Source organism: Protopterus annectens, chromosome 17.part0 (assembly GCF_019279795.1).
Source record: "Protopterus annectens isolate FY-2018-M chromosome 17.part0, PAN1.0, whole genome shotgun sequence".
In the NCBI taxonomy this organism is placed as follows: Eukaryota; Metazoa; Chordata; order Ceratodontiformes; family Protopteridae; genus Protopterus; species Protopterus annectens.
Genome location: NC_056751.1, coordinates 128,857,423 through 128,872,316, shown reverse-complemented (window position 1 = coordinate 128,872,316; position 14,894 = coordinate 128,857,423). Strand labels below are relative to the sequence as shown.

General features: G+C 41.3%; 1 protein-coding gene across 1 annotated transcript in view; it reads left to right on the top strand.

Annotated features, from left to right (window-relative positions):
• YTHDC2 (YTH domain containing 2) overlaps positions 1-14,894 on the top strand; it is a 1,963,388-nt gene that overhangs the window by 646,516 nt on the left and 1,301,978 nt on the right. Inside the window, exon 8 of the mRNA XM_044059160.1 lies at positions 5,501-7,146. Coding sequence (XP_043915095.1) covers positions 5,501-7,146 — 1,646 coding nt within the window. The remainder of the gene's footprint in view (positions 1-5,500; positions 7,147-14,894) is intronic.

The following is a 14,894-nucleotide window of genomic DNA, read 5'->3' as shown; positions in this document are numbered from 1 at the left end:
CAAAGTAACTAAAGTTGCAGTGTCTAAATGGATATCAGACTGCATTACCTTTTATTCCTCTGATAATAGGTCCTTGCCATCTAGAACAAAAACACACAGTATCAGGGCTCAAACATCATCTACAGCTTTCTTCCAAAATTTGCCACTAGAAGAGCTTTGTGCTTCTGCTACTTGGTCTACCTTCAATACGTTTGCCATGTATTGCAGTTTAGATAACCTGACCAGAACTCTGTCTTCCTTCTGAGCTTCCATTGTCAAAGGCTTGCTAGGGATTCTGTCCATCAGTTCTCTTATCCAGACAGGACCAGTGTAAATATGCAAGCTACATACTAATCATAATTTTAGATTTAGCTGGTATCTGTCCTTACTCTTAACGTAAGCCTCCAACCTCTCTCTCTCCAAATTGTATCTGAAGGACCCAGACGTACACCAGTAGGTTCTTTGGGTTAGACATTTACCTTTTACATAGCGATTATTAATGAATAAATGCAGGTCATTATCACTTGTTCTGGAGGTTCACAGGAGAGCGAGGGATATTTGAAGAGCAGAAAATTGGAAGAAGAGTTATTGCTGTCACGAAAAGCCGCTAAGTCATTGGTTAGGGTGCCAAACTTTCAGCACTTTCTTGCCTTGAAATGCAGTCTTCCCTGCAGGCTTCAAGTGATTGACTCTTGCCTAGCAGTTCTCCAAGGCTGCACAGATAAGTACCTCAATTTGAGAATACCTTCCACTTTACCATTTTGTCTGAAATGTCAACTTTTAACACACACACACACACACACATATATATATATATATATATATATATATATATATATATATATATACACACACACACACACACACACACACACACAATTTTTTCACCGGAGACATGGACTAGGCTTTGGGCTGTTTGGTTTTTCCCTGCAGTATCTGCAAAAAAGAAAGTTGTATATTATCCTTTGATGTTTAAGCTGGCTTCCTCTTCACATCAGCCAGCAATGAGTGACACTATGGTGACCATTTAAGGTACTTTGGACTGCTCATTGCTTTCTGTTGATCCTTCTGGTATTGCATCTTGAAACGCCACTAAGCACCAAGAGAAAAGCATGCTGTCTCTGGCTGTTGAGCTGTCCACTTCAGACAAGGGAAGAACCACTTGTCTATGTCGGAGGAGAGAGCAGATGATCTAACATTAAGCTGGCCTCGTGAGCTTGATTCATAGTTTGTTGCATATTTGGGAGCCGTACATATATCCTCCCATTGTTTCTTTGTGAATTACATAACCAATCTGTCTTCTAAATCCTTTCTAACCTATTCTGATTGATTCCTATAGTTATCATGCAATATTTTATATGGCCTTTGAATTTTTTTTTTAATGTCAGCTTCTGTTGTAGATTCTACTAAAAACTCTACCAGTGGTGGTCTTTTACTTAGGATCTCCCTATTCCTTTCTCTTTGTCTGATACTCCTTGATGGGGGAAGGCAATCTGTAGCCTGTAGTCCATATGTATTCTTGACCTCTTAACATTCACTTACATTTCCCTCTCCAATTATTTGCTCCCCATGCCTTTGTTTCTGAGACCGTTTTTCCAATAAATTCCAGACCCCTCATGCATGTTCTCTGTATTCTTACTTACAGCCAACCCTATCGACATAACCTGCTTTCTCCCTTCCCATGTTGGTTTAGGTCTTAGAATGCTTTTGGCTACTTTGAATATAATATTTTGTATGGTTATTTTTATCCTTAAAGATTTGCATCCAAAATCCCAGTCTCTCATTGTTTCTGGAGGGTTCATCCTGTTTCATCATTAGCACTTTCTACTTTGAGTTATAGCTTTCTGCTTATTTTATGTATAAGGAGCCTTAATTGTGTAGGTCTGGAGTACCCCTTCAAAGCAGATAATCCAAAGCCACCTTGTTCTGTTGGAAAAATCAGCTGATCCCACTTGACTCTCTTGCTTTCTTTCCACCCCAGATAAAATCCTTCAACTCTTTATTAGTTATCCACAACTTCTTCTGTAGCTGATAAAAAAAATATGCCTGCATTGTGTATAAAATTAAAGGGGCTAAAAACATTTTTCACATTTCTCTGCTTGTATCTTGTGCTCCATATCCATAAAACAAAGCTTATAGTTTCTCAGTTTCTGTATTATCTTTTGTTTATTCCCTTCCCGCATAGCCTTAGCTGCCATAACGGAATCCTTTTTAACCCATACTTGTAAGTACTTCAATTTAACATGCCTCCATAAATAATGAGTATTGTTGAACCAATCTGGTTGTAGGTACATAGTTTACAGCTATTCCCTTTGTTTTATCTTCATTAAGTTGGTGCCCTGAAAAAACTTGAAACTGTCTCAGAATGTTCACAACACTGAAATGTCTTTATTCTGGTTTTATCAGGAATAAAATAATATCTGCAAATAGAGACAACTTGTATCACTGAATTTCTGAGTTCCTTAATTTCTTTGCCAGTGGTTCTAAATATAACACAAGTAAAAAAGAGGAAAGAGGACACCCCTGCATGGTTCCTCTGTTCAAACAGAACTTATTTAATTTTCATCTCCAATTCCTCATATAACTCCCTAATTAACCTTATTATTGTGTCAGTGAATGCAAATGTTTCTGTTGCCATACTTAACATCCCAACTTATTCTGTCAGATATTTTTGTGCATCAAGACTCACCAACAACAGTAGAATTTTCTTACTTTCTGCTTTCCTCTGGATCATCGTTCTGTTAATGTTGTCAAATGCTTGCCGCCGCCCCCCCCCCCCCCAACAAAATCAGATTGATCCATATCTATAAATTTTGACATCGCTTTTGCCATTCTTTTAGCCATTATAGACCTAAACACTTAGTAATTTTGATTTAGAATCTGAATGACCCGTATGAAGCTGGATCTGGTAGGTCTTTACCATCTTTAGTTGTTTCAGCCACCACATTTTTCTTACAGGATGTTGGTGCTTTGCCTCATTTTTAAGTACTGTTAAACAAAAGCTTCCAGATTTTTATCACTTTTTGCCCTCCTAGCTTCCAAACTTCCACAGGAATACTACCTATTCTGGGAGACTTTCTTGTATATTGATTAGACATCACCATTTTTCTCTCATCTCCTCCTATCCTTTTAGTAATTGAACCTCATCTACTTCCAACTTTGGCATATTTAATTCGTCCATGAACATTTCCATTTGTGCTTTTTCTTGATTTCCATACATCTGTTCTATATACAGATTTTCATAAAATTTCTGAAATATTTATAATACCTCTACAGGATCTGTGGTTATTTTCCTTATGAACTCCCAAGGGTTGGAGACCATCCTTTCTACTTTCTGTTGCCTGAGCCGTTGTACTAAATGCTTTTGTTATTGGCAGCAGTCTTTCTAAACTCCGTATTATCCATTTAGTCCCTTATTTTCTCTTTAGCACTCTGCAGTTGCACATCTTCTTTTTCTTTGAGATTTCCTGTATTCTGTAATACTTGTCAGTTCCTCTAAATAATCCTTGTTGCTTCTTAATCCATATCTCTTTTTTTTTCTTTTATTTCTACCCTATTTTTAAACTGCACTTAAATTTTATCCCTCTCGTTAGCTATATTTTCTGAAAAAAAATTCTATCTTCCCTAATAACTCCCAAATAATTTCCACTATCTTTAAAATTCTCTCTGCTTAACAGATAAGTGAGGAAGTGCCACTAGCTTTTTATTTCACTGCTTTGCCTTTTTATTTTAGTTATTATTGACGCATGATCTGAAATGGTTATTGGATGGATATCAAAACTTTCAGTTTAATGCACGTGCTCCTTTGAATTATAATTTCTGTCTAGCCTAGCCCAGCAGAGTTTATGTACCTTGGGGAATATGTAAACTCTCTACAAGCTTTTTCTACAGAATTCACATCTTCCATACCTGATATTTTCATACATTTCTTTAAGTCTACTGTCTTGTTATATTTATCCTTCCAAGCTCCACTAGATACATCCTCACTGTTGCAAATCAAATTCTAGTTCCCACCATTGAGTAATATTCCCTGCTGAAAGCTGATTGTCTCCTAGAATTTTCTTAAGCTCCGTTGTAGCAGTTTTAGATGGAATATACGTACATGCCAATGTAATCCTCCCTGGGTATCTACCATTGTTATCTTTTTTCCCTCTTCTGTAATTATTCGAGTCCTATAACTGGTTTTTGAGCATCTTAATACCTAAAACACAGAGAAAGCATGTACTCCACTCTTTCTGTTTGCACAGCATTTACTTCTACATTATGAAGTACATCTCACAATGGCATTTGCTGTACAGTGAGAAGTTATATACATCGTTTTCAACCCCTGCCTGAAAGCTCCCCATATCTAAATGATCTTTGCTAACAGTTTGCAGAGTTCTAGGTATTCAATTAATTTATTGTCCTTCTCCTCTTTCTGCTTTTTTTTTACAGCTTCCTAACCTCTCAGAAATGCACTTGCTCCCATCCTGCATTGCCTCTCATGCATGCCTCCTCCTCACCCAAGATGCCTTATCATTTCTCCTCTTTTTCTCTCCATTTTCTTTCACCCCCTTCCCATCTTTTTTATGCATTTCCTACACATTTCCTCACTGACTTCTTTTATTTCATTTGCCAAGCCCCCGCAGTCAACTTTTAACACCCCCTGGCACAAGGTGTACTTTTAACCCTTTCCTTGGTTATGCAGTGACTATGCTTCCATTCTAACTTATATAGGTGGAAGAGTAAATTCTCAACAATTTTTCTGTAAATCCTTCCTCATACCATTCCCACCTGTCTTTGTGCATTCCCAGCCATGGGGCAATGTCACAACATATGTAACTGATCAATGTTTTCTGCTTTATACCTTCAGCATCTCGCCTCTAGGCACAAGCTCTCCTTTTAAGTCTTAAGAGTGTCTTATAGTAAGAGTGTAACAATCTCCAGTTCATATCTTTGACTGAACCTATTGCAGTAATCTTCCCTTGTCATTTCTGAGACTTCTACTCTCATTTTCCCTTGACTAGATTTCATTCTTAATATCCCACAGATCTCGGAATTTACCTATTGCTTTAAGTGCCATTCTTCTCTTTGTTAATTTGTATATACAGGCTGTCTGACTCTTGAGTATGTGTCTGCATCAGTTCATCTCATCATGCCTAGGTCTTATTTTAAAAAAGGCAGGCTTCAGTAACACTACTTCTGGTGAGGAGTCCTCAACAACAGACACAGAATCCTTTGGTACTGGTGACTCACCAAATGTTGAGGGGACGAACATCAGATGACCCTTTAGGGGTAGAAAACATAGGGGAGGCAGAAAACACAAGGGTAAAAAGTTTGGAAGATCTGTTCATGTCAGTAGTGAAATAGATTTACCTTGTACTAATGTGCTCAACATCTCTAGGTATGTTTTATCACAAGATGAATATACATTGCTCAATAAAGGTCTTGGATTCATTCCTGGCTTTTTTATTGATGAGAGTTTTCTAGTATCCGATACTATTGTATTCTGTAGAAAGATTAACCTGAATTTATTTTTCAGACAGCAGGATCATTCTGATCCTCCTCAAAGATCTTCTGAATTTCGGTTTCATAAATCAACATTTAATCCTCCAGTGGACAAACATGTGGCTATTTTTCAACAGGCAGTTATCAAAGATTTACATTTTCATTTCAGATCAGATTACAATATCAAGCATAATTTATCCATATCTGAACAACTTGCCCTAACACATCTTAAGAATAATACTGATATAGTCATTCTCTCTGCTGATAAGGGGGGTGCGGTTGTAGTCATGGATGCTGATTATTATTGGGATGAAGGAAATAGACAGCTGTCTAACCATCATCATTACATGAAAATGAGTACCGACCCTACACCTAACTTCAAAAGGGAAATAGATGACTTTTTACAGGAGGCTGTGGAGGCTGGCATTATTTCTGATAAGATTAAATCACATTTGATAGTCAAAGATCCAGCTAAACAATATCTATATTTACTACCGAAAATCCACAAATCTCTACATAAACCGCCAGGCAGACCTATTGTGTCTGGGATTGGATCACTTACAGAACCACTTTCTGTTTTTTTAACTGAAAAACTGAAACCCCTTCTATCTTTAATTAGAGCCAGACTTCATGACACTACTGAATTTTTGCAAATTGTCTCTGAATCAGAATTGGAGCCAGATTGGCTAATGTGTACCTTAGATGTTAAGTCTCTATATACTAGTATTCTACACTGGGCAGGATTAGCAGCTTTGGATTTTTGGTTAAACAAAGCTAATATTTATTCCCCAGGATTTAATACATTACTTATTTGCATGGCTGAACACATCCTTACCAAGAATGTTTTTTACTTCAAACAAGATTGCTATTGGCAAATACAGGGAACGGCAATGGGTGCCTCATTTGCACCCATTTATGCTGACCTTTATATGGGTTATGTGGAGGAACACATCATCTATGATGAGTTGCACAATATATACATACCAGAGATTGATATCTGGAGAAGATATTTGGACGACTGTTGGCTAGTGTGGAAAGGTGGCAGTGATTATCTTCAAGAATTTGTTGAACATCTTAATGGAAACATTTGGGGTACAGAATTTACGGTGTACTATCATCATAATGAAATACATTTCTTGGATGTCTTTTTACAGCGCCAACCAGACAATACACTAAAAACTTCTGTATATCGAAAATTTCCCGAATTTAATACCTTGCTCCATGCCAACAGTGTACATCCAAAACATACAATTAATAACATTCCTAAATCACAGTTTTTGTGGCTCAAAAGGATATGTTCCTCTGAGCAAGATTTAAAACAACATCATGGTGACTTAGCCAATAGGTTTCTCACTAGAGGATATTCCAGACATACTATCAGTTCTGCCATGCAATGGAGCAGAAACCAATCTAGGGATTCACTACTGGAATATAAAGAACATCAAAAACAGACAAATCAAGAAACTTGCAGATTTGTTACTACCTATGGTAGAAATACTAAACATCTTCTTAATATTATAGATAAACATTGGAACATACTGAAGTCTCATTCCCTCTTAGAGGACTATTTGGGGGAGCAGTGCTCATTTTCATACAGAAAGGGGAAAACGCTGGGATCTCATTTCTCACATAAGAAAATCAACTCTAGGGATGAAACTTTATCCCAAAGAACATTAACAGGTGAGAAACTAGTTGGAATATATACCCTTGTGGTCATTGCAGCTTTTGTGGCTACATATTTAAAACAAACTTTTACTAGTAAAAACACTGGCCATTTATATGATATTGTTTTTTTTTGGTAACTGTAGTTCAGATTGGATTATCAATCTTGCAACATGCACATGTCAAGCTTTTTATGTTGGACAGACATCCAGACAGTTCAGAATTAGAATATCTGAACACCTGGGGGATATCAGAAATGGTAGGATTACAAATGCCTTATACAGACACACTATGAATCATCCCACTGCCAAGTTTTCATTTACTATCATTGATAACATTATAGGCAACCGTGCTTTCAAAACTGGATGGCATGATATTCTGAATAACAAAGAGAAAAGATGGATAGTGAAATTAGGGAGTTTGTTTTCCCCTGGACTTAATGACAAATTATCATAATTCAAACATTGTTCCTTTTTGACTTTAATATTGATGTTAGAATATGTATATCTTCAAAGCACATGCATTTTGAATTGTATTACATTATGTATACCAATATTTATTTTTATTTTTTATATTTTTGTAACAATTACATTTTCTTCTTGAGACAGGAAATGATGTCTTTCTACTTCCGGTTATAAAGGTATTTATAGCAGGACTTTCTCATTCTATGTGTAACAATCTACTGATGAAAGCTATGTGCTGAAACCGGTCTAGAATTTCAGCTTAAATAAAGCTACTATTACTCAATTCATTCTTGGTGCTGGCATTTTTTTCATTTTGGTCCATCTCATCATGTCCCTCTTTGACCCTCCACTGCTCATATCCTGCATACTTTCCACTGTTACTTTCCTATCCCTTGCATCTTCCATCCAAAATAGTAGCTAATTTCACCAATTCACTTGGTAGTTTTCCTCCTCCTGTGTAAAATCCAGGTACTCTTCATAATGCCCCTTCAATTTTATATCCACTATCTTTTTCACCTTTCCAGCACTCCTCTGGGAATTCACTCCATTGATACCTGTTTCAGTCATTTCACTTACTGCTGTTCCATCCAGCATCTTACCCATGTATGCCCTAACCATTATTTATTCATGCTTTTTTCTACACTATATAATTTTTCCCTAAATGTATCTAAAATCCCTCTTCCCAACCTCCCTTATTTTAGATTTTCAACCTTGTTCACATTAATCCTCTGTGCTTTAATAAGTGTTGTAACCTATCATCTGATGTTGTTAATCTTCTTCCCATTCATCACTGATGGGTTCGGTTTCGAGCCCTCAGAACTGAGTTGGCCTAATACCAAGTTCGCGTACACCAAAAGCACTTGAGCTAAGCTTCTACCCACAATGCCCTTCTCCCAGTTACCGCAGATCTCATTTGCCACACAGCCATATAGTAGCGTTTCACCAAGCTCTCCAGTTAAGTGTCATATTTTTACAAATATTTGGTGTTTTTGAACATTTTTCTGATTTAAACTCATTTTTTCTAACCTCTCTCTTGATCTAACTACCCTTTGGGTATTTCTTTTACCATCGTTGGTAACGCCCCTCTCCTACCCTTGTGGTATCGTTTGATACCATTGTTGGTATCTTCCCTTTCTATTTCTATACTTTCTAGCAGTAATTTGTTTGTTTTTTTTTTCCTTTTGTGTGTTGGATATGTCTGAGAAAAAAGGGACTTTGGGGTTCAAACATTGCACTTCCTGCAATGGCAAACTCCCCAACAGCGACTTACACAATGATTGTGTCTCTTGTCTAGGGGTTTCTCACCTCTCTGTGAAACCTCCGTGCCAGATTTGCCTGAGTTTTAGTCAGCGGACGCTGAATGAGAGGAAAAACAAAATTCTCTTGAAAGGCCTATTATCCACACCTTTCTAAGCGGCCCTTTCTGTGTCGGAGGTCTCAACCCCTCCAGTGAAGGAAAAAAAATGTCCACATTCTGCTCCCTCTTCACTGGCTGGTGATAAGGGCAAGTCCCACAAACACAAGGCCCGCAAGTCTTTTTCTGAACCCAAGACTGGTTCCTCGGTTCCAAATAATCCTGTTGCTTCTGTTCCGAGCTCAGCTCCAGTTGCTTCTGTAGAATTACGGTAAGTTCGGCACCGACATCTACAGCTCCAGGCTTAACTACAGTAATGACTACAGCTCCGACCTCATTGTCAATAGTCTCTGCACTGATTTCACCTCTCACCGCACCAAAGTCAGTTCCAGCGATCCCCTTGGAACAAATAATAACTTCAACTCCAAGTACTTCTTCTGCACCGAGCCTTTTCTCAGCACCGTTAGTTCCTCTATTGCCTGTTTCCAAGTTAGAGTCTTCGGTGCCGACAATTCAAACACTACAGACCCAGTACTCCACCTCATTGGACCCGTTCGTAGGCCAGGTTTATAGTCCTTTTCTAGACTGGCCTGACTTCCCTTCCGGAGTGTCTGTAAGGTCCACCAGGAGTGTCTGAATTCGATGTGGTGTGCCTGCTGGACCAGCTGTTGACAGCCAGAGGGATAAACATTCCTAAGACTCATCCCACTTCGGAGTTTGTGTTACTGCTCCCAGGACTCCAACTTATTCTCCTCCCTTGGATCCGTCAGTTCCGAGGCCCATAGCGCTGACGTCTTTGATGGGAACCCTTTCCTCGGCAAAGACAGTGACCCTTACTGAGGCTCCAAGGCCTTCCCTTTGGGTTTTGGTTCCTTCGGAACCATCCCTTCCTCAGTCTCATGATTGGGGGTGGAACCCTCATTTCTTAGCACAGTTCCAAGTTGATCAGTTCCTTCCTCTGATCCGGGGGCAACTCCTGCCCCAATCTTGTTTGAGGCTTCATCCCCGGGAGCGGGCCTGATGGAGCGGGGTGTGACCCAGGTTCCGAGATTGTCTTACTTTGTTCCGGGCTCCCAATCCCCTTTGGGCGGGCCTGCTTTCCGGGTCATGGAGATGGTGCTTGCTTCTGGAAGCGCTCCTCCTTCGTTGGATCTTCCCCCTGCTCCTGATGAGCTACAACAGGCCACCTCCCCAGGACACAGAGAGCAGAAGCCCCAGGAAATCCCAGTCCAGGGTAATTTTCCTTAAGAGTCTTCTTCAGACATTCCCACTGAAGAACCCCCTCAGAAAAAGGCATGTAAGAGGGAACACCTTGACTCTCCGGAGGAGTTTCTCACAGATGATATGGACTAAGATGATGGGGAAGGGTCAACCCCTGACTATGTCTCCTTCGGAGACGTCCTGGAAATATTGAAACAGAGGCGTAGCTGAAAGCACTCCAATCCTTTCTTGGAGGAGACCATCTTCCTGCAGGCTTTCCGCTCTCTGTCTTCTACTTCTTGGGTGACCTAACCTGCCGAAGAGTTAGTCCAGCTATAGTCGTACAGCATGCATGGAAGAACCCTGATTCTATTGAGGCTTTTCCCCAGAGACCAGACAAGATTCTTTCCCCACCAGAGGGAACATCACCACTGGTCTATGGGCTTGCCAGTAGACACTGTGGTGGTGGCGGCAGCCACGAAATAGGATCTTGCGGAAGAAAGTCCTGCTGTTCACCCGCCCAACAGAGAGTCCTGGCCTGTGGAGGGACTAGGGATGTGAGTTTTTGCTTCAGCGACCTTTGTAGTCAGGTCTCTGAATTACTTGGCACATTTTACGAAGCTCCAAATTGGTCTGATCTCCAAACTTTCTGAAGCCCTCGCGGGTCAAGTTTTTGATGGGGCACGTGACAAGGTTGCTTCTCAACTTGCCACCCTTGTCTGTCTCCAGCTCATCCATGAGGTTGCTCTCCCACGCAACCGAAGGGGCGACTAGAGCTGCAGGTGCAGGCATAGTCATGAGACATCATGCCTGGATGCACATCTGTGTCCTCGCGGACTCCTTCAAGTCCTCCTTTTTGAACGTTCCCATTGAACCATCCACTTTGTTTGGTTCTAAAGTGAAGGACACACTGGCTAGGTGTGAAGAAGATGGAAAGACCATTTTTGCCATTGGCCTACGTTTTTCCAAGCCTCAACATTCTCTTTCCAGGAACCAGAGGAGTGGGAAAATATGGCATAAAAAATCTCAAGGTCTTTTTCGCAACACACGTGGTGAAGATTCCCCCAGAGGCAGAGGGGGTTCCAGTGGTGGAAGACGCCCCTTTAGAGGCAGAGGGGGTCCTCAAAATCAAGACCCCAGGGATTCTTTTTTTGGGCAGTCTTATCAACCCTCCTGAAGCGTTGCCCGATTGCTTTCCTCTGGAAGCAGTTGGGTCTCGTTTTTCTCTGCACCAAACTGCCTGGCACTGTGTTACAAATGATCAGTGGGTGCAGAGAATAATCTCCAGAGGCTGTTACATCCTTCTAATATCTTGCCCAAAACCTACAAAGTACCTTCCCGATGTTCCACCCAGTCAAAGGGAAGAAGCTGCTTCAGAGATGAGAAAGCTCTGTCAAAAAAAAAGTCATCCATCCAGTCCCCCCAGACCAATGCGGATCTGGTTTTTACTCGAGATTTTTTTTGAGGCCATGAGAATTTGGCACTGGGCGATAGCTTCCAGCCACTGTCTTATAGCAGTGCATATCTCAGGGAGCTCCAACGTGATTGCAGACAGGCTGACCAGATGCATCCTCCTCCTGCACGAGTGGTTTCTCAATCCGAACGTGACGGCAGAAATTTTCAGCCGTTGGGACCAGCCTTGCTGCGGTCTTTATGCTTCCTTTTCAAACAGCAAATGCAACAGCTTCTTCGCCCTTTTCCCCCAGAAGGGGAGTCACCGAGAGACGCTTTCTCACGATGGGCCCACGGGTCTCCTCTATGCTTATCCCCCAATTCCCTTGATACCCTTATTTTTAAAGAAAGCAATTTGGTTGAGACGCAAGTTGATCCTCATTGCCCCATTCTGGGCTCGACAAGTGTGGTTCCCTTTCCTCCGGCCTCTCCTATTACAACGTCCATGGATCCTGGACACTCGTCAGGACCTAATCTCTCACCCCCAAGGGTTGACTCCCTCAAATCTGTACACTCTCAAGCTGACAGCTTGGTTTCTCCATTTCTGTTGGTCACCAGACAGGGAACCCTCTCCTCACCTGTTTGCGATATTATCCTGGCCTCCCATAAACCATCCACCAGAAAACTCTACAGAGATAGGTGGAAAAGGTTCACTGTCTGGTCTAAAGAACAGATGCTAGACCCCTTCTCAGTTCCTGCATCTGTTATACTTCAATACTTTTCTGAGTTGTTTGACAATGGAGCATCAGCTTCTACTGTTAGAGTCCACTTGGCAACTATCTCCAATTTCCATAATGGTTTAGAAGGTGTTCCTTTCATCTCCATCCACATTTGCAAGACCTTTCTCAAAGGGGTTTTCCATAACAGACCCCCAATCAGGCGGCCTGTAGAGACATGGAATTTCTCTGTGGTATTAGTCTCTCTTTACCCCCTTTTGAGCCTGCTGCAAAATGTGACCTTAAATTTCTATCATGGAAATCTCTGTTTTTGGTAACAGTCGCATCAGATAGACGGATATCAGAATTACAAGCCTTATGCATCAAGAGTCCATATTTAATCTTTCATAAAGACAGAGTATCTCTTCATACTGCTCCATTTTTTCTCACCAGTGATTTCTGATTTCTTTGTTAACCAGTCCATTGAGCTCCCAGTGTTTTTCCCAAATTATTCCAATAAAGGAGAATACTGTCTACACTCATTGGATGTACATAGACAATTATGTTTTTACTTGGACAGGACTAAATCTTTCCGCAAGTTGGTTCAACTTTTCATCTCCTTCTCCGGACCAAAAATGGGATGTGCCATATCAAAAGTCACTATCAAAATGGCTCAGAGATTTTATTACTTTTTCATACACCCAGGCAAATGAACCTAAATCTGTTAGTATCAAAGCTCATTCAACGAGAGCCATTGCAACTTCTATTGCTTTTCACTCTAGAGCTTCTATGGACGACATATGCACAGCAGCCATTTGGGCTAAACCCCATATTTTCATCTAACATTACAAATTGGACATGGTCTCCAGCGGAAGAGCGGCCTTTGGCTCAATGTTTCTCAGGAATGTTCTTCCATAAGGGCCACCCAGGTTTCTCAGGGAGCTTGGGATTCTGTCCCATCAGTGATGAATGGGAAGAAGATTAACAACATCAGATAAAGAAGTTATGTCTTACTATAACGTTCCATCTGTGTTGTTGAACATCTTCCATTCATCACATCCCACCCTCCCTCCCCCACCAAAGGCTCCTGGTGGATCTTATGGGTCCTTGTGGTGTTTCAGGGTTTCTGCACAGAAATGGCCTCAGCTTTTATGTCTATATGTTGCATGCAAACTCGATCTGAGGTAACTGGGAGAAGGGCATTGTGGGTAGCAGCTTAGCTCGAGAGTTTTTGGTGTACGTGAGCTTGGTATTAGGCCGACTTTGTTCCGAGGTCTCGGAACCGAACCCATCAGTGATGAATGGAAGATCAACAACACAGATGGAACGTTATGGTAAGACATTACTTCTTTTTCTGAAGTTATGCTTGCACAAAGTTCCCCTACTCTTTTCTTTAGCAGCTTGGACTGTTCTCCCCATCCAAGCAAAACTATCGCACTCTGAATCTCTCATGCAGCCAGGTTTTGCAGGGACATGTTGTGTGGTCAAGCAAATCTCCAAAGGTAGTACCATGCATCTTAAATTCTACTTTATTTTTCAGCAAAAACACGATGTTCATCGTGTTACACTGCTGCAGTCATTACACTTGGGTTATCCCGCTGTCAGGCGGTTCCCCAGTCGGCCTGAGTTCCAAAGTCTTGGTCTGGCATCGGTTGCTGTCGCCTCCTCCCCGTCAGTGCGACAGGGGTATACAAGATGCAGCCAATGCCATTTTCTTCAGTCTTTCTTGCCGCGTGGTGCCCGAAGCAAAAGCAGTTCGCAAGTGCTGTTCGGCCGTCTCCTGAGATTTTCATTCGGAATCCAGAACCGAAGTCTTCTACAAAGCTAAGTACCCCATTGGGGAAACTTTTTCTTGCCTCAGACCGATGTCAGTAAAAGTTAATAACTGTATTTCTTGTGGGAAGCAAAAACCTCATAAGGATTTCCATTCCTCTTGTTTCCCATACCTAGGCCCAGACCACGACGTCACTGGTTGTCGGTTTTGCGCTAGTTTTAACAAGCGCACTATTAAACATCTGCTTGATTTTGCCTGACATTATTTTGGTAGAAAATTCACTTATACCATGCCGTCGGAACTCCCGACGACCGGAATACACAAAAAGCGCAGAGACAAGGATAGGCATCCGAAGCCCAAAACTGATGATGAAGCCTCTTCTAGGCCAGTCAGCGGTTCTCCGGTTTTCAGCGAGGCGCCTTCACAGCCCCTGACGACCGCTTCTGTAGAACCACAGACCACCTCTGACTCCCACGTGGAGATGGCTGGGCCTTTGGACGCACAAGTTACTCAGCCTACCGAGACTAACCTTTTAGAGGGATCCGGAGTAGCTGAGCAACCCACAGATTCAGAGGGTGTCTTCAGACCTACTCAGTTAAGCATTAAACCCTCAGCTAAGTCTAAGCCTCCTTTAAAATCAAAGAAACAAATACAGCATTCTCCAGGACAGGCCTCAATGCCTAAGAAACAAATGCTCAAAATGACCGAAGACCTAATCTCTCTGATCAGGGGATCCCATCGCCCTCCTGATAAAAGGCCTAGACAGGATGCAGACTATGACTCATTCAACCAGGTGTCCATCTCGTCTGATTCATCCTCAGACCTTATGAGGATTCTGATGCTGAGGAATCAATTCTATCAGCCTC